Source organism: Trichoderma aggressivum (assembly GCF_033847375.1).
Source record: "Trichoderma aggressivum f. europaeum strain CBS 100526 chromosome Unknown scaffold_044, whole genome shotgun sequence".
NCBI lineage: Eukaryota > Fungi > Ascomycota > Sordariomycetes > Hypocreales > Hypocreaceae > Trichoderma > Trichoderma aggressivum.
The window spans coordinates 91,614-118,123 of NW_026946410.1; the positions used below are offsets into that span (position 1 = coordinate 91,614).

A 26,510-nucleotide genomic window follows, 5' to 3' on the forward strand; every position below is an offset into this window, starting at 1 on the left:
GTTAAGTGCTTTTTGGATAGGCTTTTGAATGAGATTTTACAGTCATTGTCATACTGTTCTATCAGGTACAAAAGAATAGCACCCGACTTTGGACAATTTCTTAGCCCGAAAGCCACAAAGCAATGTCGCAATGACAAGAACCAGAGCTCACCTCCCATAGTGTAATGCCAGTATTGGGGTCCTTGATTGTAGGCAAGCGCCCATTTGGATTGAGTTTAACATAAGATTCTGCTTTCACCTCCGAAAATTCCAGCTGATGGATTATATATGGCAATGCGAGTTCTTCCAGAATCATGCAAACCTTCCTGCTTCATGTCATAAGTTTTGCTCTTTATAACTATTCCAGCAAGCATTAACACATACCATGGATTCGGTACGCCCCAGTGGCCCCAAATCTCTATGGATTGGAAAACCATGATGGATACAATCAGGGGAGTATGAAGGTGATTGAGAATAGTGTGCCTCAAAGGATGTGTAGTGATGGCCTGGCAAGAAGTGCTGTGACTGGAGACTGGGCTGTAACTGGGTTTTTATAGTCGTCACGCCAGCGTTTGCAGTTCCAAACTCTTAATATCGTGAGCGAGCGGTGACGAACCACGAAGCCTGTCTGAGATGGTGCCCCATGTAATTAATGGTCTTAATCAAATAAAGGAGCCGAGCATCTTGGTAAAAGTGTTCCGTACAATGGCTTGCGAGAACTCTAGCTTTGAAATCACATAAACTGCGTTTAGGCTGCCAACAATGGGCCATATGTGGTATCTCGTTATATGGGTCGCAGGTAAGCGAATGCAGGCTCTGAAACAGCTACGGAATACAATGAGCTAATATTCCTTCGAAGCTGCGAATCAACTAAGACATCAGTAGCTTTGCGAAAACACTAGTGCGATCTCTCGACTGCAGCGCCACGCGTAATTAAAGAATTTACGGTGATATCAAATATGACACCAGAGGCTGTCAGCAAGATTTGCTCTATCGCTGCTTATTATATCGGATTATATCCTCAGGTAATGCCAGATTGCTTTGAAATGTCGGTGATAAACACAGCAAAGGCTTTGACTTTGATCTGGCCACTATCTTGCGCTTTGACAGCTCCAGATCTAGCAGATCAGCAACAAAATTGGACTAAGAAAGTACTGTGGAAAATTGGGGAACAATGCTCAATTCCTAAAGCATTGTCATTGGTAAGCTAGCTTTCAAATCAACGACTCTGCCTATATCCTTTACTCAAGGGATGCTGGCTTCGCCTTTTAGGCACGCGCAGGGAAGGGAAATGTACCACACTCAGATATCTTAGCAGGCATCCTCCTGGTTGGTCTTTTAAACATCCTGCCGCATCCTACTCTCATATAACAGACAAACCTACGAGGACAAATTAAATTGAACTTGAGTACAGGCTTGTTCACAACCTAGGGGAATTACGAATGTGCATGGGTGTTAGAGTCGGATTTTATATATGCTTATAGGGTTAATATTTAACCTCTGACCATATGTAGGTAGTCTATAATAGAGTTCTTTTGGTTGAATTACCATTCCCTTTACTAAATAGACATTAATACGTGGCGGCCGGTAGGCCATAGGAAGCCATCAAACCCGGGTTATGGGGATACTCAATAATTAGAGTGACACCCAATAAACCGCTCCTAAATATTTACATCTTTTCACTCCATACGTCACGCCGATATATATTTACAACAGCAAGTCGCAAGTCGCACATAAAACGAACGAGAGTAGCATAGAGGGGGTAATACCACAATCCCTCTCACACAAGGTCTGGTGCAGTGGATATCAGCCGAGATTAGACACTGCAGCGACCTAAAGAATACCTCGTTCAAAATCTTCAAGGTGCTCACGGAACCAGATTGCGTCGATCTCTCTCGCCAACGTCCAGTCTAGATTTAATCACCAAAGATCGGCTATACATACACCGCTTGTCTTGGCCCCCTCATACCGTTCCTTTGCTTAATTGCGCGCAAGTGACCTGGTTGCTCGAGAGATTTCGGACAAGGCTGATACTGGTTACCTAATAATGCCGAAGCGCGGCGCTTACTGCATTGCATCGGCGCTTCCTTTGTTGGATAATATCGTCTCGTCTCTACTGAAGTAGGCCATGGCATCATCGGCGGATGGATCAAATCTGTAGAATACTATGTCTTTGAAAGAGCTTCTTCCAAAAATCGGAATGGATACTGGAAGATCTGATTGGATCGGGATCGTCTGGTATTGCCAATTCCCACCAGCAAGGTCTCTTGGCACAGGGCAGCCGCTGTCGCCCCATGTAATGAGAAAGGGTGATTTGAATAGTTGGACTTGCTGGAGTTGGCATAACTCATAGGAAATGCTACGGCAAAAATCACTAGCTCGAATACCTAATCATCCATTCTATCGCCACCTAATATGTAAGATACGCAAAGGATTTCCCGTGTTTCACATGAAACAAGCTTGAATCCTCCTGAGGCATCCTTCTACAGGCGCAAGCGCCCTGATTGGCCCCCGCTTCTTGTAGCACCGCTGAAGGCGCTTCAAAATTAAAGGCTACTTTAACTATACTATGGGGAAGAACGGCTTTCCGTTATCTAGTCGATTATGCAATTGTTTTCTTAGAATAAGGTACCCTTCGATTTGTAAATTTACACTACCTCAGCAGGGTTATACTGCACTGTGCCGCTCTCTGTGCGATTTATATGAACTGTTCGGACGAATTCGCCGCAAGCTTCTCCAAAGATGGCGCTATTTAAGGCACACTGGGCCGTGCCGAGCTTAATGGTCAGCTGTCTTTTGTGCGGTATAGCTTTTGCGCTCGGCCACCATTTCTTCTACGCATCTCTGAATTCAAAAATTGTGCAAAGCAACATCGAACAAGAATGGAACATTCGCATCGGAACTGGCATGGCTTTTCTAGTCAAAACTTGCCTGACAGCAGCTGCTGGATTTGCCTATACACAACTACTGTGGACGACGTTACGATCCCGTCATGCAACCTTGAAAGGAGTAGACGCCATGTTCAGCATCACTACTAATGCGTGGGAATTTTTAACCCTAGAGCTCTGGCGAAAGGGATTTGGGTTAGTGCTAATTGCTGGCATATTATGGTGAGTCATTTACCCCCGGTGATCAATATTCCGATATTCCCAATGTCTTTGTGTTGGCTAATATGTCCGTATCTTTGTACCGAGTAGGGCGCTACCTATTGTTGCCGTTTTCACCCCCGCGGCGCTGACAGTTCAACCATCCAAGCAACTCAATGAGTCGAAACATATTAAACCCTTGCCCACAATAAACTCGACTAGCCCGTATCCATTTGCGCAATGGGGCAACGAAGGTGGCGGCGGATATGTTGCCCCTTCCGTTGCCGTCGCCCGACTGGTATCGTCTGTAGCATCTCAAGGGTCCATTCTTCCCATACAGGCAATGTATCTCAACAGTTCATACTCTCTAGATTTCTACGGCCCTTCTTTATCATGCGGACCATTGGGGGGCAATTCTGAATTCCATGCCGCTTATGATAAAACTTTTCAAGAAGCATATGGATCAGTATGGGGAATGGCTAATCAAGTCGTTACATATTTCAGCTTTGTTCCTCAGACGGCACGGGATAACAAAACAGGAGATACCATCATCAACTGGGAGAATAGAACATTGAGTGGTTTGCGGGCAATTTTCGACCCCGAAACCATTCTCGACTTAAGTGGGAATTTGGCCACTATTGACGACACGGCGAGTTCCGCAGACCACCAAGCACGTTGCCGATTTTTCGTTGGATTTCCAACATACGGCTCATTCGCAAATAGGACTATAGAATGCGGGCTCTATAATTCGTCTTACAATGTCGATTTAAGATTCGAGAACGGCAAACAGACCATCGACATCCGCAACTTGACAAGGCTCAATCCTGTTAGTGTTGCAACCGTAACTGGTCAAGGTGACCATACAATGCCTGAGGTTGCGTATGTATCTATTATGGATTCATTGGGCGGCATCCTAATGGGGAAGATTATCGCAACGCGTTATGGCTCCCTTCAACCAGTACGAACTCAAGTGCTCTCCACCGTGCTCACCCAGGCTCACGATATGCAACATTTGCAAAATGGTTTCGGCCAGACAGGCATCCTGGGTGAGAAATCCGGAAACGGCACCAATCTCACCATGGCAGAGACTCTGGAACAACTTGTATCCAACATCACCTTGAGTCTCTTCAGCAACCCAGATCTACTGTAAATCCCATCATACAAGAGCCGAACAATGTCGTGCAAAAAGTCACTCACAATAAATAGGCGTAGCCTTGATAACAGTACAACCGGAAATGTCACGGAATGGACTTCCTTGAATGAATATTCCTACAACCCACGCAATCTTTACGCAGCATACGGGACAGGTATATTCGCTACTTTGGTAGTTGTGATAGTTGGACTGGCATGCATAGGGGCATCATCTACGTCGTATAGGTCATCATTTTCAACCATACTCCGAACAACCCGAAATGAAGAGCTAGACATGTTGGTGCCCCGTGGAGAGACAAGTGGCGCGGAGCCGTTATCAAACCATTTAGCCAAGTCAAACCTCAGCTTTCAGTATCATGCCGCTGTTCAGGATGCCAACACATCTTTTAAGGATACAACATCGGCAGCATTTATGGTTGTAAAGGAGGAACAGCCTAGTTATGAGCAGTTGGACCAGATACAGAATGATTCTACTTTACGAGTTACCAGCTAAGTCTTAGACAGAGATGTAAGGCATCTTAATGACTTATAATTAGGAGTGGTGAAATATTATAAGAAGCAAACATTTTGAGAGGAATGAACGGTTGTACATCGATGCGCCCGACAGCTGTGTCAGCATAGTAAAGCTGCGATGGAGAGAGAACCAATTTATCGCTGGCATCGCTGAGGATGAATCAACAGAATGGGCAGAAATCATCTTTAACCTGGCTATCCAACGCCGAATAAATGTCCTAATGACTGTATTCTCACCATGAGAAGGAGAAGATGGGTATTGGCCTTGGCTAGCCACGTTATGTCTTGATAATGTATAATTAGACAGCAAATGTACTATTCTCCTGGGACATACAACTCAGTGAGTTAATGTCATAATAACTATCCTATTTTCTCTAAACAACCCTGAACCTAAATTCCAACAGCGCCTACTTTATCACAAGTTAAGATCCAACGGAATATCCGTTGAATCGGCAGCGAATAACAGATCTAGTGCGCGAAGTATAGCTTGGCCTATCATCTGGGCATCTTCATCCGTGAGAACCGATGTCCAATATGACAATTCCATGAAAATGTCATCACCGACATCCGAAACGTAAACGGAGATTGCATACTACAATTGGTTAGCTTTGATGGGAGTTCTCGGATTTAGACAATGGCCTACCTCGTCTGTCATAAACGCATCAACTTCATTGAATTGGACACTACTCTGAGAGCAAGGCGATTGTTTGGTCACACGTTGCATATTCAGAAATGTGTTATATAATGGCCCGTCAATCCCAACGGCTGCGCGGATTTCTTCTAGAGAGCAATTTTGGCTCTTTGCATAAGTTAGTATGCCATAAGTCTTTTTTAAGAAAAAAAAAATCGGTCCTTCTATTTGCACCGAGGAGATTGGTTAGCCACTTACCATCAAGGTTTCAGCATAGTTAGACTGCAAAGCCCGTAACATAGATTGCAGTGTCTGGTGGCCGCTAGCTTTGACCGTACACGGTAGAAGATTGATTAGGGGGCCCAGGATTGTATCGACTTCAGGCAGCGGTGCATCGCGTCCGGAGAGCATGAATCCAAAATTCACGTCGTCAGACTTGGTAAAATGGCGGAGTACAATAGACCAAGCAGCTTGGAATAGATTGGCAGTTGTAGCGGCCTGCTCTTTGCAAAATGCGCGAATCTTACTGGTCCGGTTGATTGGGACAGCGATGCTGTTAAATGACCCATGAAGAGGAGGATTCGAGGCAGATGATGCGCTTGTCATATCGATGCCATTATTTGATCGTGCATTGGGCAGGGATGGGAAAAAGCAGGGTGAAGTACCGTCCAAGTGATTCTTCCAGAATCCGAGAGCGCTTGGCTTGGGCAGACCTTCAATGTAGGAAATGAAGGCGCGATAAGGAGAAGCAGGCATGCTGTCCAAAGCAACGCCGTCTCCTCGAAGACTTGAGTATGCCATCTGGAAATCGTGCCATAGTACTGATATACCCACAGCGTCATACAATGCGTGGCTGATCTGGAGCTGAATGAAGACACGTTTCTCCGCCATGGTCTCCGCAAGAACCATGCGATGTGGTGGCAGTCCGTAGTCAGGGATATCGGGTGAAACATTGAAAATAGATGCAGGATCAATTGACAAAGCATCCGTAACATAGGAAACGGGGGCTGTGAACTCTTTCAGCACGATTTGATATTGCCGACCGGTCTGCTTTCCAGCTCTGAAAGCGGTGCGAAGTACGGCGTGACGATCAACCACCATTTGCCACCCCATCGCGAGGTCTTCCATTTGAGTCGATTTATATTCAGATGGCAGTATGGCCTCTACTATGAAGCTTGCAAACCATGCATTCTTTTGTGTTTCTTGGATTGTGAGAATGCTGCTCTGCATAGGTGAGGAAGGGTAGACAGCTTCGATGTTTGACATGTCATCAAAGTCGAGGTCTCCATGCTCAGCTTCGATGAGAGTTGTTTGTGGCATATAATCATCTAATATGGGGTTTATTCCGCCCACATCACGAGTACAACGAGGTGCCAGGGATGCAATTGTTGTGTACTGGAAGATATCTCGCACTTTCACTGTCACACCTTCAGCACGACAGCGAGCCATGAGCTGCATAGCCAGCACAGAGTCGCCAGCGAGCGAGAAGAAACTCTGGTCGGTACTGATGCTCGCCGCATCGAGATGAAGGATATCTCCCCAAATTCGTTGAAGCATTGCTTCCATGTCAGACTTTGGCGGAACAACTCTGGTCTGGAACGACATAGTCAAGTCTGCGTACAGCTGTTCGTCCATCTCATCCAGCCATTGGTTGATGAAGCGACGATTGGTCTTGCCAGAAGGTAGTTTGGGCACATCATGTACTGGTACCCAAATATTGGGAACCATGTGCCGTGGCAAACTCTTCTTCACCGATTCAATAATATCAGCAATTTCTGCCAATGATCTCGCTTTAAGGTCAACATCGTCAACAACAGAAACTCCACCTCCTTGATGCAACTTCTGATCGCCAAGAGACATAAGGGCTACCAGTCGCTGCTTCAGTCTGCCGCCACTGGGGACGGCCGCCACAACAGCTTTGAAAGTGGCTCCTGCTTTCTCTGCGATGCGATATTCCACTTCGCCCAACTCAATCCTCTGTCCATGAATCTTGACCTGGACATCCTTGCGTCCCAAATAGTGTATGTTACCGTCAGAAGTCCAACGAGCCAGGTCTCCCGTCTTATAGAATCTGCCAGCGTTCGAGGGGGCGGTAGCCCATCGTGGCATTTCCATGAAAGCGGCTTTCGTCCTATCGGGATTGTTTAGATAACCACGTCCCACAATTGGTCCATTGACCACCAGTTCACCAACGGCTCCGGGGGGAACCAGCTGTTGGTCGTTTTCGGGATCGACAATCCAGAGTCTCGACTGTAGAGGCTTTCCGATTACAGCGCCCCGAGCACCAGCCTTGAGCAAATCGCTCCCGGTCGAATTGATCGCGCACTCACAGGGGCCATATGAGTTGAATAGTCGAACTTTGTTGGTCCATTTGTTGATAATGTCGTCTGTCAGAAGCTCACCAGCTGTCACAACCGTTTGTATATACGGCAGTTCGCTCGGCTCCAAGGTGCGCACCACAGTTGGGGTCAGCTGTGTAAATGTCGCTTGGAGTCTGTTCAATGCTGCTGTGAGATCTCCAAGACGATCCTCCTCTGATATAATGCACACACATGCGCCGTGTGTAAGAGCGAGCATCGTCTCTCCGATGCTAACATCGAAAGCATAGGAAGAGAAATGGGCGACTCGGGATTCGCTGTTCATTCCAAACGTACCAAATCCTCTAGAGGATGCGTATAGGTTACGATGTTCAAGTATAGCACCCTTGGGAGTTCCGGTACTTCCGGAAGTGTAGACAATAAATGCTTTGTTATCAGGTTTGACACCAGTGCTGGGAGCGGAGGTACAAGGAGGGAGCTTGTTGAGTGTCTCCTCTGTGACGACAACCGCTTGTAGACCAGTTTGTGCCACGAGAGCAGTTTGAGATGAAGATGAGAGGACAAATGGCGCCTCAGTATCCTTCAAAATTGTTTGTAGTCGCTCTAGGGGATGAGCTGGATCGAGAGCGGCGCATGCAGCACCCGCCTTCAACACACCCAACATGGCAACAATTGCCCAGATAGACTTCTCAAAGCAGCAAGGGATAATAATTTCGGGGCCTGCTCCTAGCTGTTTAAGGTGATGCGCAAGCTTGTTAGCCATGCCATCCAGTTCCTGAAACGTAAGCGAGCCTGAATCAGAGACCACAGCAACGGCCTCGGGTTTAGAAGCAACTTGCTCTTCGATAACTTCATGAAGACAACGCTCCTCTCCAACCAGTGGAGCATTGTTCCAGCTATGCAAAAGAGATGCATCACTACTGGTGCATAGCTCAAGTTGTCCGACAGTCTGCATTGGGTTGGCTAGAAGACTTTCAACAACGTCAAGAACAAGATCGACCAGCCGATTGGCTTGGTCTGTCGACAGCAAGGACGTCCAGTAGTTCATGAGGATAGCAATTGAACTCTCAAAGTTTTGAACGTCAATGCTTAATTCATACTACATTCACAAAATTTATGTTAGCACTATACACCTTGCAGTAAAACCGGTAAATGGCAGCAGATGACAATTCGGGAAGACGTACCTCGGTAGGGTCATGGAAAATTCGACTCCGAAGATCGATAGTCCGATGAGCTGTTGAGTCTTGCTCATCGGCAAAGAATGCAGTTACTCCCTTCTGCACGTTGACAACCGTATTGAAAAGAGCAGCAGATTGTCCAGGTCCCCGAACAGTATGTAAAATCTCCTTGAGCGAGCAATGCTGATGTGGTAGTGCCTGGAGATACGAGTCATTTGCTTCTTTACAAAGTTCAATGAGAGATTTCGATTTATCAACATGGGCATAGAATACCAGCATATTAATAAGAGGTCCCATAATGTTGTGAACGTCTTTAATGGGGGCATCGCGGCCTGAAGCAAGGTATCCGAAGCAAACAGAATCGGCGCCGACAAAAGAGCGCAAAACGACGGCCCAAACGGTCTTGAAAACATCTGCAATCGTAATGTCGTGCTCTTCGCATAATCGAAGGAGAGAGCTTGCCTTGTCTCCTTCGATCCATCGCTCGACGATGCCATCCTCAGTTGGATCAGCTGAGGCACGCGTCGTCAATGCCGGAAAGTGAGAGGTTGCAACCCCACTAAGATACGATTGCCAAAACTTGAGGCCGGCATCTTTAGACTGCCGCTGAATATATGAAATAAAATTGCTGTAAAGTGGTGGATCACTCGATGGGAGCAAGTCGTCGTAAGCGAGACAAACATCCCTCAGCAGAGCTCTCATTGAAGAACCATCATCCAAAGCGTGAGTCATGGATAAGTGGCAATATACCACTCCGGATGGTAGTCTGCAGATGGAAAAGCGGTAGGGAGGTCCATCCTTGGCATATTGGTTCACCTCGGTGGATTCGGTGAAATCTTCGAGCTTTTCGCATTCCAGCTTCAGTACTGGGACGGTAACTCGGTCCAACACAACTTGAAGCATGTTCTCTCCACCAAGAGCCTCCTCTAAAAATACAGATCGCAATGCCTGATGCCTCTGAGCCACCTTAATCCAGGCTTGTTCAAGTCTGTCCACGTCGACTGATTCCGTAGACTGGACAAGGACCTCGAACAAAGCTCTAACATGGTAGCGATCTGGTGACCTAGCCTGGCTAATCAAGATACCTTCTTGCATAGGAGAACAGGGAAAGATATCTTCGATACTAGCGCCCGTTTTATCGAGATGTAAAGTTGATACGCATTCATTCACAAGTCGGGTAAGTTGTTGTTGTCCCTTGGCTGGCAAGAGTCCAAAACGGCCAGGCGTAGCGATGGGTTCGTCAACTATTCCTGCCATACTAGCTCGTTCGGCCAGTTTTCGGATTGTCTTTAGTCTGAAGATATCCTGAACAAAAATGTTCATGCCAGCGGCGCGAGCCTTGGAAACCGCCTGCATTGCGGAAATAGAATCGCCTCCCAAGCTGAGGAAACTGACAGTCATACCAATAGTTGAAGGTTCGCACTTCAATACCTCGGACCAGACCTTTTGCAAAAGAAATTCGACGTCATTTTCGGGTGGTGATAATTGTGACACTGCATCCGAAGTTGACATTGCTTTTATTTGGCTGAAACCCTCTTCGTCCATCGAATCCAACCAGGACTTGACGGTGCGCTTGTCCAGCTTGCCAGAGGAGAGCAAAGGCATCTTCTGAACAATAACCCACACGGTCGGCAACATATGCTTAGGCAGCTGCTTTTCTAACTCGGATCTGATCTGTCCAAGCTTGGTGGCTACATGCGGCATGTGGCCAGAGTCGCTGATAATCTTGAGGATTTGCTGAGGGGAGCTGGCCAGAGGTCTGTCTTCTTTCAATGATGCCACTGCAACCAGACGACCTTCCAGTGGCCCTGAACGCGGCAGTTGAGCCACTGCATGTTCAATTAGCGGGATACGAGCCATATTATGATTGATATCGTCAAGTTCAATTCGGTGTCCGTGAACTTTGACCTGGGTATCCTTGCGGCCTTGGATAGACAGAGATCCATCCAGATTATAATATACAAGATCACCCGACTTGTAAAGTCGTTGCTCTGTGCCGCTGTCATCGGTGTACCAGGCTGGCGGTTGAATAAAAGCTGCGTCTGTCTTGACTGGGTCGTGAAGATAGCCTCTTGCCAGAGTTGGCCCACCAATGACCAGTTCGCCTCGGGCGTACATTGGGAAAAGGCGATGATGATTGCGGGGGTCAACTACCCATAATGAGCAGCCCATTCGGCGTCCCAGGTTGGAAACATCTGACGTCGGCTTGACACCAATATTGGCGTTTGTCCAGATTGAACACTCTGCTGGGCCGTAACTGTTGATGAGACATATGCCCGGCCTACCACCCCAGGTTGAGAAGTTGTTGTGGGTCGCATGCTCTCCTCCAAGAACAAGAGTCCTCACCGTAGGAACATGTTCGGGTTGGAGCAAAGCTGCCACAGTCGGGGTAAGGAACATCCACTCAACTTCCATGGAGTTGATAGATGCGGCCAGGCGATTCAATCTATCATACTCAGAAGGTACGCAGATGCACCCGCCCACCATCAGTGTTGTGAAAGTCTCAGCGATGCTCAGATCGTACGTGTAAGATGCGAATTGCAGGACTCTAGTACCACTGTGTAGGCCCAAAATTGGGGCGTGAGATCGAGCACTTGAACAAAACGCACCATGTTCAACTACAATTCCTTTGGGAGTTCCTGTGCTCCCAGAAGTGAAGATAACAAAAGCTGGGTTGGTGTGATTTGCTGTGGAAGCTGCTGCCAGAGGTTGAAGGGTCTGAGCAGAAATCTCAAGGTTGTTCAGAGATTGTTCCCCAACGAGCACGAGATGTGGAACGATACCGGCAAGCAGATCTTTGTGCTGCGGCGCTACCAATATCACCTTGGCTCCTGAAGCTTCAATGATGCCCCGAAGCCTTTGAATTGGCTGATTCGGGTCAAGGGCAACGCAAGCGCCGCCAGCCTTAAGAATCCCGATCATGGCCACTGGTGTGAATGGGGATTTATCCATGCAGAAAGGTACAAGCGATTCTGGCCCCACTCCAATCTCTCGCAGGGAGGACGCCAGTCTATCGGTCATAGAATCCAGCTGCTTATACGAGATCGATATCTTCGGATCACTAGAGCAGATGGCAGGAGCTTCTGGTTGCAATCTGACCTGCCTCTCGAAGGCAAGGTGGATACAGTCAAAGACTGGCTCAGGGATATCAGCATTCCAAGACTGCATCATTTGAGTGTGGAAATCGTCCACCAAATCCACAGAAGAAACACATTGTTCTGGCTTTTCGAGGACAGATGCAATCGCTGCCTGGATAGTGTGCGAAAGGACGGTGGCCTGTGCCTGAGAAAGGCAGCGATCCCAGTAACTAAGTGTCAGCCAGAAGCCTTCGTCAGAGTCCAAGATGTTGAAAGCGATATCGTACTACAAAAGTTCAGTTAGCAAACAAGTTTCTATCTCTTGCAAGACAGCGCGAGAAGTTGAGTGATATCTTTATCACGAGCATTAAAACCAGTAAACTAACCTCGCTGCGGCTCTGAACATTTTCAGGCACAAACAGAATATCACCTGGCACATCCTGGGGCTTTTTAAAGCCACCAGCATGGCCGAGGTTGACAATGGTGTTGAATAAGGGTGTTCCACTAAGTCCCAAAGCATGGTGGATCTCACCGAGGGAGCAGTGTTGATACGGCCAACTTTTAATGAAATCCTGCTGCATTTCTTCAATGAGGCCTAAGACTGTGGTTTCGGGGCTAACATTGACGCTGCGAATTAGCATGGTTATCATCGGACCCAGGATGTCTTCAACTCCAGGAAGTGCGATATCGCGGCCCGATGCCAGGTAACCAAAAGTAGCCGTATCAGAAGACGCATCAGAAAAACAGGGCAGAACCATTGCCCAGATTGCGGACATAAAGTTTGCCAACGTCGTGCTATGCAACTTGCAGAATTCTCGCACTTGGTCCTTTTGCTGAATAGAAAGAGGCACATCAGTGCTCCGGTGAATAGGTGAATCGCCAACCCCGGATTCGTTCAGCAGAGGGAAATGGCATGGTGTTGCGTCTTTGAGATTGTCTTGCCAAAACTGAAGTGTCAGTTCTCCAGACTGAGACTCAAGGTGAGATATGTAGTTTCTGTAGGATGGTCCTGCTGGCAAGAGTTTACCATCGTAGGCCAACAGAAGATCTCGCATCAGAATTCCGGTTGAAACGCCATCAGAAAGCGCGTGACTAATGTCGAGACGCAAATAAATGTCACCAGTCGCCAACTCGCATAGCGTAAAGAGATATGGAAGGATGCCTGTTTCATGCAGTTGTGGCAGTGGTTGATGCGTCAAGTCATCAAAATCGTCAAACGTTGCCAATTGAACCGGAGGATTCACCGCTCGAAGAACAACTTGAATGAAAGCTGAACGTCCGTGGTGAGCCTCAACGAAATGGGTCCTAAGTATATCGTGGCGGGCAATGACGCTTTCGCAGGCTGCTTTGAGCTTGAGTAGGTCCAAGTCTGCGCTGGGAGATTTCGGGAGAACCTTCCAATATTCTTGCCCATCGTAAATATTAGATGATCGTAAAGTGCTCAGCAAAATTCCTTCTTGCATTGGTGAGCAGGGATGGATAGATTCTATCAAGGACATATCAGAGATCTGTGCCTGAGATTTGCAGTGCTCTACTAAGTTGTTGAGGGACACATAGTCTTTGACGTCTAAAAGAGGGAAATCTGATAGTGTAGGCACAGGGTAAGCTTGAGCCAGAATCGAGACATAAGATCGAAGCAGATCTTCGAATGTTTGGATCCAGGAAAGAATCGCGCTTTGGCGTGCCATGTTCTCATGATAATGGAATCCGATATTTATTCGTCCGTCAATGACTTCTGCAGATACCTCGATCAAAGCTTTTCTTGTCTGCTGCTCGGAACTATTGTTGCTTTCGGCACAAGGTATCTCCTGGAACAAGGCGGTTTCAAGACACGCCCTTTCAGTATAGGTCAAGAATACCTCCATTTCTTCGAGACCTGTGACATTGTGATGGGCGAAGCGACGTTGATCTTTGACGCATCTCAAGGTTTGGACCATTTGTGATTCGAGATCGCTGCTGGCTGGCGCTGCCTTATGATTCTCCTCTGCGCATACAGCCGACATGGTCGTGAAACACCCAACAGCGCTAGAAATGTTACTGTCGTCGGCTTCTCCATCTCGATCATTACTAGCACAGAACACCTTCGGTGTAGGGCGGTCAGTGAACGAGTTTGTGAAGGAGTGGCAGAGTACAGCCAGTAATATTTCAACAGCCTCTGTTCTCAGCGTTCCGTTGGCGTTTCCGAGGAGAAGTGATGTTGTGTCTGCATCAGTCAATGCGTTCGACGTTTTAACACCACTGTAAGTATTGGGATGATGTTGCATGCCCCAGTAATCAACAAAATTAGTCTGAGTTGTTCCTAATGTTCCAGCAAAAGTATTGTTTGAAAGCTTTCGCTGAGAGTTATTGAACTGTGCAATAGCCCAGTCTCGGAATGAGGCTTGGTCACCGCCAGCAGGTGCATGTAATAGCATAATTTCCAGATCTTTTAATATGACTCGTGAAGATGCATGATCAGCAATGAGAGGGTGGATGGCCAAGATCAGTAATTGATTGCTTTCGGTGTTGACTGATTCGACGTCGACCAGACTTGCCGCCACAAGGGGGCCTTTCTCAATATCCAACTCAGGTTGCATGGACAAGAATAGTGACTGTGCCTCTTCAAGCGATGTCGCATGCAGATGGCCAAGCTCCATGAGATTTCCTGGTGCATCCACTAATCTTTGCGACCAAGTACCGCTCAGATCACGCTCAAAGTGCGCAGTTAGCATGGGATGCCGCTCACTAAGCGTCTTGAATGCAGCGTTCAATTCATCGAAATGTACTCTCCTCTTGAGTTTTGCGATTAATTTCTGAGCAACAGTGTTGGTCGTTCCGGCGTGGCTTCTGAGCTGCATGAGCTGTGACGGCGTTAGAGGGAAGGGCTGGATCTTGCCAATGACTCCTGCTAACTCAGGATTTTCGCTGCTAATAATGTTCGCAAGTGCCGACACAGTACGATGACGGAAAATGTCGTGAACAGCTATATGTATGCCCTGTGATCTGAGCTGCGATGCCACTCGTATGGCAGAGACGCTGTCTCCTCCAAGGCTGAAGAAGGGCTGGTCAACATCAATCATGCTTTTGGGGAGGCCTAATGCTTCTGACCAGACGGAGACTAAGAGTTTCTCGACGTCTGTAAGTTCAGAAACCGGTTTGAGAGAGTTACCAAGCGCAAGAATGCGCTCACAGGCTTCTTCGTCCAATATCTCTAGCCACTGCCCTACCGCGCGACGATCAAGTTTTCCATTTGGATTGAGGGGGAGAGCCTCAACAGGAACCCATACGCGAGGCAGCATGTATCCGGGTAGGGCGATTTGTAGGCCTTTTCGCAGTTCTGCCACGTGAGTTGCAACGTCGTCATCTGTCATGACCTCAAGAATGAGTCCAGGAGCCGAGGTGGCATTGCTCAATGAGAATACCACGACCAACTTTTTGGTAAATTGCCCATTCTTGGGAACCATTGCAGCTGACTGGCTCACTCCATAACTCGATAGGGCTGTCTCAACCTCGCCCAAGTCAACTCGTTGTCCGTGGATTTTGACTTGGGAATCCATTCGTCCAAGGTAGATGATGGATCCGTCAGGCTCATATCGGGCCAAGTCACCTGTTTTGTATAATCGACGCCGATCACTAGCACCAGTGACAGGGCACATTTGCGTCCAGGAAGGATCAAATATGAAAGACTTCTCTGTCTGATCCTTGTTGATGTATCCACGCGCCAGCAGAGGTCCTTCTATAAGAATCTCTCCAGCGCAACCAATGGGAACCAGCCTGTTATGGTCATTGGCATCAACTATCCACATCAGTGTACCGGCAGGCTTTCCAAGAGTACCATTCTGGACGTGATGCGGGTCAACAAGCATTCCGGAGCTGATGATGGAACACTCTGCAGGTCCGTACGTAACAACCAGGTTTGTATGGGTCGCCCATTTGCTAGCCAACGTTTGAGGAACCACCTCACCGGCAATGTCAACTGTCTCTAGTGGGAGCTCCTCTGGATTCAGTAATGACGCTACAGTGGGCGTCAAAGCAGCGAAATTGACACGGTGAGTCTTGATGAAAGCAGGTAACTCATTCATCCTCTCGTACTCGGTTGGAACGCAAATTGTACCTCCAAAGGCAAGGGTGGTAAATATCTCTTCCAAGCTGGCGTCAAAAGTGTACGAAGAGAATTGGAGAACACGGCTAGATTCAGACATCTGAACTAGGGGTCCATGTGCAAACATGCTGGTGCTCATGGAAGCATGAGTTAAGATGATACCTTTGGGTGTTCCAGTGGAGCCTGAGGTGAATGCGATAATAGCTGGGTGGTATGGCTTTGCCTGAGACGGAATTTTGCTAGAAAGAGCTTCGAAGCGACTCATCATAGCACTGGGTGTAGAAACTGATGTGTCGATGGGTACCGTAGTTGGTATTAACTTTTGCAGCCTATCCACGTATTTTGAGTCGCAAATAGCAAGCGTTGCCTCGGTAGCCTCGATCATGTTGGTTAATCTTGAATCAGGAAACTCTGGACTTAGGGCCACGCAAGAACCGCCTGCTTTCAAAATGGCGTACATCACCACAATAGTCCAGGGTGATTTGTCGAAGAAGAAGGGCACCATCACCTCAGGTTTGACGCCTAAGAAAGCAAGATGGGCCGCAAGAAGAGAAGAGAGTCTCTCCAATTCGTCATATGTGATGCTCAAATCTGATGTGACGATAGCGTCTACTTCAGGTTGCATCTTAACCCTTTTCTCCACGTGCTCATGGACACAAGAGTCGTTTGTTGGAGGCATCTCACTAGCCCACTGCATAATATGAGACCTATGAGCTTCGCTTAGCATATCGAGGTCGCCCACTCTGCGAGAGGCTCCCTGGACAAGGCTTTCGAGAACATGTAACAAGGTTTGCTGCATGAGCTTGGCTTGTTCGTTCGACAGACAGCTTGCCCAATAGCTGAAACTCAAAGAGATGTTTGTGTCTGTATGTACAACATCTAAGGAAGCATCGTACTATGATTTAAAGAACCGAGGTGAGCAAATAAGAATCGACTGTGCAAACACGGGGAAGACTTACTTCAGTTGGACCGCTAGCGTCCATAACTTCCAGCCTGATGCTAGATGACGATTCTTCAGCAGCTGCAACGTCACCTTTAAGCACGTTCACAACAGTATTGAACATTTTTCCGCGTTGCCTGCCCTCATCAAAAGCTTGTTGTACTGCGGCGAGAGAAGTATGCTGGTGCTCTAGCCCATTTAGAAAGCCATTGTGTATGCTGCGTATCATTTCAAGGATTGGCATCTCTGCATTCAGATCGACACGCGAGACCATCATAGTAATCAAAGGTCCAATGATAGATTCTGCTTGTGGCACCGGGATTGCTCTTCCAGATGTCAGCAAGCCGAAGCAAACTGTGTCCATTCCAACATATGCCCGCAACACGAGTGCCCAAACAGCACTGATCACAGTGGCAATCGTAGTGTCATAGTTCCTACAAAATTGAAAGATCAATTCTGTAAGATGCGGATCCAAGATTTCATCAATTTCATTGCACATATTTTCATCTTGCAAATTGTTGAGAGAGGGTAAGATGCAAGGTTCAAGGCCTCGAATAACGGAAGTCCAGTATTCCAGCGACTTCTCCGTCGAGAGTTGTTCAAGGTACTTGATGAAATCTCCGTAAAGTGGCGGACTATGAGAGAGAGGTAGCTGTTCATCGTATGCTAAGAGAAGGTCTGTGATGAGGACTTTCATGGATTGTCCATCGATCAAGGCATGGTTAATCTCAAGTCTGCCGTAAACGTCTCCCGTGGGTAAGACTTGACAGAGGATGAACCGGTAGCCAAGCCGATGCAGTGGAATGGAATCCACGACCACGTCCTTAAAAGGCTCCTGTGAGTTAGAGGAACTGATGTAAACAACGGGAGCCTCTACCGTTTTCTTAACCACTTGCACATACGGGGTGACATCGTCTCCTTCAACAAAAAAGGAACGAAGCGACTGATGCTGCGACGTGACAAGGTCAATAGCACGGCGAAATCTCTCCAGGCTTACAGGTTCAGTGCTTGTGCAGGAGATGATTTTGAAATCATTGATCAAATCGTAGAGGCCGTCCTGTCTAGCACGGCTAAACAAGATACCTTCTTGCATAGGTGAGCAGGGATAAATATCCTCGACACTGTCCAAATTTGTACCAACATCTTGGAGATTGGATGCAACCTTGGCCATTAGTTTCTCAAACTGTGGAGGAGATAACCGCCGCGATAGCAGTGAGAATGGTGAATCGGTTGCACCAGCTTGTGCTTGAACGCCGCTGGGAGCTGAGCCGGCCCGTGTTGCTCTCTTGGCGATTTCGGTCAGGGTACGATAATGTAAAATGTCATGCATCGATATTTGGATATCTTCGTTGAGCAATCTGGAGGATACCTTGATCGCGGAAATGGAATCTCCTCCAAGGCTGAAGAAACTTTGGTTGACACTAATCTGCCGCTCTGGAACATTGAGAACATGGCTCCACGCTTTGGCCAGGCTCTCTTCCATAGGGCTAAGGGAGCCTAATAGAGCTTGTATATTTGTTTCGTCATCATTGTTCAGCATGAGTATGTTCTCGTATGTCTCGTTATCGATAGATTCAAGCCATTGGAAGAGAACACGGCGATTCAATTTACCATTCAGCGTAACAGGAACTTTTTCCAGCAAAACCCACGACCGCGGCATCATGTAGCTCGGGACGCGATCCTCGAGCCAACGGCGAAGATCTGAGATTCTCTGCCGCGCCTCTGGACCATCCTGGAGGTTCAAGGGCTGGTCACTGGACCCCAACACGGCGTCTGCTAGATCCATAGAAGAGATGATTGCCGTCAATCTGTTGGCAAACAGGCCTTTCTTCGCGACGAAACATGCTGCATGTTTGACCATATCACTAGCAGTTATATGGTGGCTAACTTCACCTAAATCCACTCGTTGTCCGTGGATCTTAGCCTGGGCATCTTCAGATTTCCTGCCCAACATTGTCATTGACCCATCTTTGTTGAAACGGACAATGTCTCCGGTCTTGTACATGCGTCGTCCAGCTTGTGTGATGCCAGACACTGGGAAACCCTTTGTCCAAGCTGGGTCCACAATGAAAGTAGACTTCGCTAGGGTTGCGTCCAAGTAATCTCTACCTACCAACGGCCCTTCTATGAGCAGCTCTCCGGGAGCTCCGAGAGGTACCAGCTTATTATGATCCTCTGGATGGACAACCCATAGAAGGCCACCCGAGGCAGGGCCGAGCTGTCCGTTTCCGAAGCCACGTACTACGGATCGAGAGATGGCGATTGAACATTCAGAAGGACCATATGTCGCGACCAATGTGGCATTGTTTATCCACTTCGTCACGAGGGTATCAAGTACCGGTTCTCCGCCAAGGCAAATAGTCTTCAAAGTTGGAACTTCCAATGGGTTAAGAAGACTCGCAACGGTGGGGGTAAGATAAGCCCAATTGACTTCGAGCTTGTTGATCGTAGCTGCTAAGCTGTTGAGGCGTTCATATTCGGTAGGGATACAGAGGCAGCCCCCGGAACAAAGAACTAACAGAATCTCGGCGAAACTCATGTCGAAAGTATAGGACGCAAAATGCAGACCCCGTGCTTGTCTACCCAGCGGATCTATGGCACGATGATGCCAAAGAGCAGAGGCAATAGACTTATGCTCCAGAATATTTCCTTTTGGCACTCCGGTACTTCCAGAAGTGAAGTTGACAAAGGCGGGATCACTCGGCGTAACTGATGAGCTGCACCCGTCGACATGTGGGATGCGATCCCAAAGGTCTGGGCTGACTGAAACTATCATTAGGTCCGGCAGACCTTCAAATAGCTCAGTATATTTATCCTCACAAACGATTATTCTGGCGCCCGTTATTCTGATGATGTCTTTCAGTCGTTGAACTGGATAGGACGGATCAAGAGCAACACAAGCCCCTCCAGATTTGAGAATGGCAAGCATGCTAGCAACAGTCCATGGTGACCTATCGAAGCAAAACGGCAAAGCCATGCCGGTTTCAATTCCACACGTCTGGAGATAGACAGCTAGTCTTGTCGAAATATCGTTTAGCTGCGCATATGTCCAGTTTGCTTCTGCGCTTGTCGTGCTAATTGCTGCAGCATCTGGGTAGATAGCAACTTGCTCTTCGAATAGTTGATGTAAGCACGACTCCACGACGTGGGGATTATGTGCGTTCCATGAATGGAGCTGACGACCGTGGCTTTCCGCAAATACCTGAATCTCGCTGACCGTTGATTTGCCAGAGCTCTCTAAAAGGGAGCTTAGAGTCTGTAACAAAGTAGCTCGGAGATCTACGGCTTGCTGAGAGGAGATACATGACGACCAGAAAAGGAGATCAGCCACGATACTCTCATCAGAGTCCACAACACCAAAAATAACATCGTACTACAGTTTATGTTAGGCAACGCTTCTAGCAATATCGTGGGAGGATTCATCTTACCTCAGCCGGACCTCCCTCTCCAACAAGTTCCCAGTTAATAGCAGGCAATGTGTCGGTCTCGTATACCGAAGAGACCTTTTGTACATTTACCAATGTGTTGAAGAGACTTTGTCCTCCAAGGCCCAGGTTACTCTGAATTTTTGCTAACGAGCAATTCTGGTGCGGTAGGTTACCCACAATGCCATCGTAAACACTGCGAACAAGAGAGGCGATTGTCGTAGACGGCTGAATGTCGACTCTTTGGACTAGCATGTTGAGAAGAGGTCCCATGAGTTCATGGACATGAGGTACTGGAACATCTCGACCAGACGCCATGTAACCGAAGCAGACTGTCTCTGTATCGTTTCCAATGTAGGTCTGAAGTACCAGGGCCCAGACGGTGTTCATAACAGCGGCAATAGTAACGCCATGCTCTCTGCAGAACCTCCGCAGCGAAGCAACCTGGTCGTGAGGAATTGGAATGTCAAGCCTACCAGGCGTAGAGCTGGATCCATCGCAGTCATTCAGGCTTGGGAAATGGGATGAGCTTATTCCATCCAATCGAGACTTCCAATAAGCGTATGAATCGTCGGCCGGGTTTGTTAATAGATAATTAATGAAGCTGCTGAATAGAGGTGGCGTTGGTAGGGATATCTGGTCGTATACAAGGGACAACTCGCGTATCAAGACTCTCAAGCAAGAGCCATCAAGCAAGGCATGGTTGATGACGAATTTGCAAGAAACTCCATCAGGAGACTCGCAAACAGCCAAATGATAGGGAAACCTAGTAGAATCAACGACTTTGGGTGCAGGGATCGCGGTGTCGTAGGCCGGGAGATCTGACCTGGAGACCTGGATCTTGAGCGAAGCAGCATCTTTGAAGACAACCTGGACAAAGGGTACATGTTGTCCCCCGGCTTCGCAAAAGACTGTTCGCAATATTTGGTGTCGCTGAATGACAATACGACAGGCTGCCTCCAGTCTGGTTGGGTCCACAGAATTTCCATCGGATGAGGCAACTTTCCACGTAGTCTCGTGGTTGTAAAGGTTTCTGTCGGGATGTCGAATCTGACTTATAATCATACCCTCTTGGCATGGTGAACAAGGGTAAATGTCTTCGATCTCATCCACGCCCAGAAGTTTCCATTGAGGTGCAACTTTCTGTATTATGTTGTCCAAAATCTCATAGTCGTACGGCAGAAGTGGATAATCGCTGAGGCATGTCAGCGGTGTTATCGTACCAATCCGAGTGCACTCTCGAGTCATAGACTCGAATGCTGCGATCCAGGTACGGATTTTCTCTTGATGAGACATGTCAGGCGACCATTCAAGCGTGCATACAAGCCTGTCGCTCTCAACGATAACAGAGATATGAACAAGCGATTGCCTGAAAGTAGCAGATCTCTTGTTCTCCTCTGGCTTGTCCTCACTAAGCATTCCACGGTACTTAAAAAGTATCTCCATCTCTTCCTTATCGCCATCGTGATGAGCAAGGCCTGCGCCATAATCGAGACTCTTGAGGAGTATTCGTCGAGTATCTTTTATTTTTCTGATAGTCTGCGAAATATCAGCATAATCGTCAAGGCTAACACTTACAGGGATTATTTTAGAAGAGCGATCGTCGTTGAGTCTCGCTGTCCTATCCTCTTGAACAAATATAGTTGGCAAATCACGGTCGGTGAAGGTAGCTTTAAAAGCATGCAGTAAAATGCCCATCAGAAGTTCTGCAGGCTCGGTATGAAGAACGTCGTTGGATGTTCCAAGAAGAGCCGATGTCGTCTCCGCATCCAACTCGAAGGCTGCCGAAAGGGCATCACTCTGTAAATTTGATCGACCGGTCATGTTCCAGTAGTCAAAGTCGGCATGATGTCGGTGATAAGCTGACATAAAAGTGATATCTTGATGCGACTGTTCAATTTGTTTTTGAGCAGCCGGAGATTCAACAGACAACTGTTTTGTTTGAAGATGATCAATTAAAGCGGAAATGGTGCGGTGCTGGAGAATTTCCTGAACGGTAACAAAAACGTCTTGAGCTCTAGCCTTTGCAACGACTTTCATTGCCGAAATAGAGTCTCCTCCAACAGAGAGAAAGGCGTTCGAGGCACCGATACTGGTTTCCGAAATATTGAGGGTTTCGCTCCAGATCTTCCGAAGTTGCCGGGCTATTTCGTTTTCTCGAAAGAACGCCTCATCGTCTGTGTGTCTCTCCATACCGCTAGTCTGAAACTCGATTGTGTCCTTCAGCACGTCTTCATCGACAGCAGTTAACCAAGTGCGTATCTGCCGTCTGTCCAATTTACCGGAAGGCAGGAGGGGCATCTTCTCAACAGGCATCCAAACCGTTGGAACCATGTATGCTGGCAACGCTGAGTGTAGCTTGTCCGTCAGGCGAATACAAATATCGGCCGCCGCATTCCAGCACCCTCTGTTGACGAGTTGCAACTCAACAGCGTTTTTGATGTCATTTGGTCCTGTGAGGCCGTTGAGAGACAATACAGTAACCAAACGACCCTGGAAAGGGCCAGATTTGGGTACTTCGGCGAGCGCATGGATGGTGAAATCATCACTCAACAGGTGAGTTTCGACTTCCCCGAGTTCAAGTCTTTGTCCGTTCACTTTAGCCTGACTGTCTCCACGGCCGCAAAATTTGAGTGAGCCATCGCTGAGTTGTCGTACCAGATCTCCCGTCTTATAGAATGTAAAGGTCTCTTTTGCAGCTCCTGCGAAGCGGGACGCCCATGACGGCTGGGAGATGAAGGACTTTGATGTCTTGTCGGCATCCCCCAAATACCCATTTGTAATATTGGGCCCTTCTATAACGAGTTCTCCAACAGCCCCAATTGGTGAGAGAATATCGTGGTTGACAGGATCTACAACCCAAGCTCTGCACCCAACTGGTTTACCAATGACGGTTGGGTCGGGCTCATAAGTCTGAGGAAACTGGCAGGCGACGCAAATGACAGTCGTCTCTGTAGGTCCGTAACCGTTGAATAGTCTAACTTTTCCAAGCCACGTATCCACGCAGTCTTTGTCAACCGCCTCGCCAATGAGCACCAAAGTGTGAACTCCAGGGATTGAATTGGGGTCCAGCGTTCGGACGAATGTCGGCGTTAACATAACCCAATTGACACCAACGCGTTCAATGAAGCTTGCCAAGTTGTTCATACGGTCTTCATCGGAAGGAACGCAAACACATCCACCGTGTACAAGTACAGTGAAGATTTCGGCAATGACGGAGTCAAATGTATAGGCACCAAATTGAAGTGCTCTGGTATTTTCGTCGATGCCTGTCGCCGGTCCGTGGGCATACATACTGCAACAGAGGGATTGGTGAGGAACTACGACACCTTTCGGCTTGCCTGTAGATCCTGAAGTAAAGAGAACATATGCTGTATCTTGAGATTGCGCGGATGGATGAGTTCTGAGACTTGTGCTGGCGACATCCCCGTTCTTTTCAAGAGCTGCGACAAATGCCTCGTTGACGACGACGACATGTTGGTTTCCCTGTATCTGGCTCATCTTTTGTGAAGTAGAAGTGGAGGTTATGACAATCTTGGCTTTTGTATCCTCAAGAATGCCTTCGATGCGACTGGCGGGTGAAGCAGGATCCAGGGGAACGAAGGCGGCGCCAGCTTTCAAGACACTCAACATGGAGACAATTGCCCAAACCGACTTTTCCATGCACAGCGGGATTATAACACCTGGGCCTGCGCCTAAAGATCTCAAGTGCGTGGCTAATCGTGTGCTCAGTGTACTTAACTGCGCGTAGGTAAAGTTGATGTCGAGCGAGCAGACGGCAATTTTCTCGGGGTGAAGAGCAGCCTCGGCCTCAAAGAGGTCATGGGCACATGCATCGCTTACTGGAAGTTGATCCTGGTTCCACTGTAAGAGTTGGTTGCGGTGGTCCTCTGTGAATAAATCCAATTCCGTTATCCTGCGATGGGGGTTCTGCAAAATTTGATCAATTATCGATGTGAAGCAACTGATGAGGTTTTCGGCATCGGCTTCTCCAAGGAGATTGGATTTGTAGTCAAGCCCGAAAAGCAAGTCGTCGCCAGTATCCTCGATGTTGACAACAATGTCGTATTCGGCAACGGTGTGCACATGGGTAAGATTCAAGCTAATCTCATCGGATGTGCGCCGAAGCTTTGGTCGCCTTTGGACGTCAACCAACGTGTTGAAGAATCCGCCGTTGATTTGCATTCTGCGCTGAATTGATGCCAGTGAGCATTGCTCATGAGGCAAAGAATTGGCAATGTTCTTTCGGAGCTGGCTTGCAAGGTCTACCAGAGTAGTAGATTCGTCCATTCGAGCTCGGGCTACCATCATGCTGATATACGTGCCAAGTGCCTCCTGGATTTCTGGCAACGGCACATTATGACGGCCTGAGGAGATGTAGCCAAAAGCTACATCGTCTCTTCCCAGATAGGCCCGTAGTAGTACTGACCAGGCAGCATGGAAGAGCATGGAATAGCTAACTTTTGAACTTTTCACCATATCCAGAATACCATCGCGGTTAAGCTTCACTTGTCGGCGACATCGCTGTGGCAGTCCTCCATCCGTACTATTGACGCGAAGTTTGGGAAACATGGATGGCTGGGAGCCCTCCAGAAACGTTTGCCAATATTTCAGCTTTTCTTCCTCAGAGTTGCTCTGGAGGTGTTGCACAAAGCTACGGAAAGGAACCCCCATAAGTTGGCGAGTTGGATCATCGTAGAGACGCATAAGCTCATGAAGGATTTTCATGCTAGAAATGGCGTCAGAAACGCCATGGTGTAGTTCAATCCTAAGACCGTCTGGCCCGTTTGACGGCCTGCAGAATATTAAGCAGTGAGGGGCAATACGACCATCTTCCCATGATGGCTCCCTCATGGCGATATCGTTGAGAGTCTCGGCTTGGGTTTGTTGAATTCCCGTAGGCACATTTCTCAAAATAATCTGATGAAATGACCCATCTCCCGATGTTGATTGAACAAAGACTGTTCGTAGAGCCGTAGACTGTCGGACGATACTGTCCCAAGATTTTTGGAGACGCTCCAAATCAAAAGTGGCGCCATTTACTGAATGCAATGTCATTGTGGCACGAATAATGTAGTCCTCGGTGCCTTGCATCTGACTCGTCAAAATGCCCTCTTGAAGAGGTGTGCAGGGATAGACATCTTCAATATCGTCGAGGCAGTATTGAGGAAACTTGACAATGAATGCATTTTTGACATCAGTGCTTCCGAGCTCAAGGTCTTCTGAAGTTGAGTCTGCTGATGTGATACCTTCTGACATGGTATCCGTCTCTGTGGTGTCGTGAGATGAAACAGAGACTAGGCCGCTTTTTGCCTCCATTCCTTGAAGGCTACCGGAGATGATAGGCGTTGCCTCTTCAATTCGGCCTATGGCCACAGTGTCAAAGTTTTCACTCATGGTTGTTGGAGTGTTAAGAGATGGTTGGTGAATTTGGTTGCAACGTTCACTGTGAAAAGCAAACGTTGGTATATATCGAGGCTGTGCGTGATAATACACTGCTAACGATGGAGAAATATCGTAATTTGGCTAAGAAGTAGCAAACTACACTAGTTTTAAATAATAAATACCCAACTGCTGGGTTTGCAATACGTGCGATCAATATCTGGATATATATCTGCTGCCCATCGCATCCAGCTTTCGGAAGATATCTGGTGGCTAAGCAGTTTAATGAGACTGGCAAGTGAATTCTCAGATTCCTAACGCTCACTAGTCTAACCAGGAGGCCGTACTCCGTACGAGCACGCATGCCATAGATTAGGAAATAGGATTCTGCATCCCCTGCAATTGCTAGGAAGAAACGGCAAGCTGGGGTTGATCAACCGGAATCCGGATCTGGCATCCTCAATAGCGGTTAGCGTCAGCGAAAACTACAAGTACGACCGAGATCTAGGGAGATCAAGCAGCACTGGAGTCCGAAAGTGTGGGCCTAACAGCATCATGCTTCAGGCCCATAAACGGCTCTAACTCAGCCGAGGCGGAATAAGCAGCGACTAGGACATCATATCCCTTGATCAGCATCAACATAGGTAGGCTCCGGACATTTCGATGGACCTTCAAGGTTCCCGCGAGTTAAACGTTAGTGATAGGCCGCGCGGCGGGATGGCCGAGATAAGAGCTAGGCCATGTGAGA

General features: G+C 47.8%; 2 protein-coding genes across 2 annotated transcripts; one reads left to right on the forward strand and one right to left on the reverse strand.

The window, feature by feature from the left end:
- Positions 1 to 2,721: 2,721 nt before the first annotated feature.
- On the forward strand, positions 2,722 to 4,215 carry Triagg1_8692 (uncharacterized protein; the record flags this gene model as incomplete). Its single annotated transcript, XM_062903566.1, has 2 exons — positions 2,722 to 3,062; positions 3,177 to 4,215. The coding sequence occupies 2 exons, from the start codon at positions 2,722 to 2,724 to the stop codon at positions 4,213 to 4,215; spliced, it is 1,380 nt and encodes a 459-aa protein (XP_062752328.1).
- Positions 4,216 to 5,145: 930 nt separating this feature from the next.
- Positions 5,146 to 25,777, reverse strand: Triagg1_8693 (uncharacterized protein; the record flags this gene model as incomplete). Its single annotated transcript, XM_062903567.1, has 7 exons — positions 5,146 to 5,322; positions 5,374 to 5,529; positions 5,620 to 8,778; positions 8,864 to 12,220; positions 12,321 to 16,910; positions 16,975 to 20,328; positions 20,384 to 25,777. 7 exons carry the CDS (start codon positions 25,775 to 25,777, stop codon positions 5,146 to 5,148), a joined length of 20,187 nt encoding a protein of 6,728 aa, XP_062752329.1.
- Between the last annotated feature and the right edge of the window lie 733 nt (positions 25,778 to 26,510).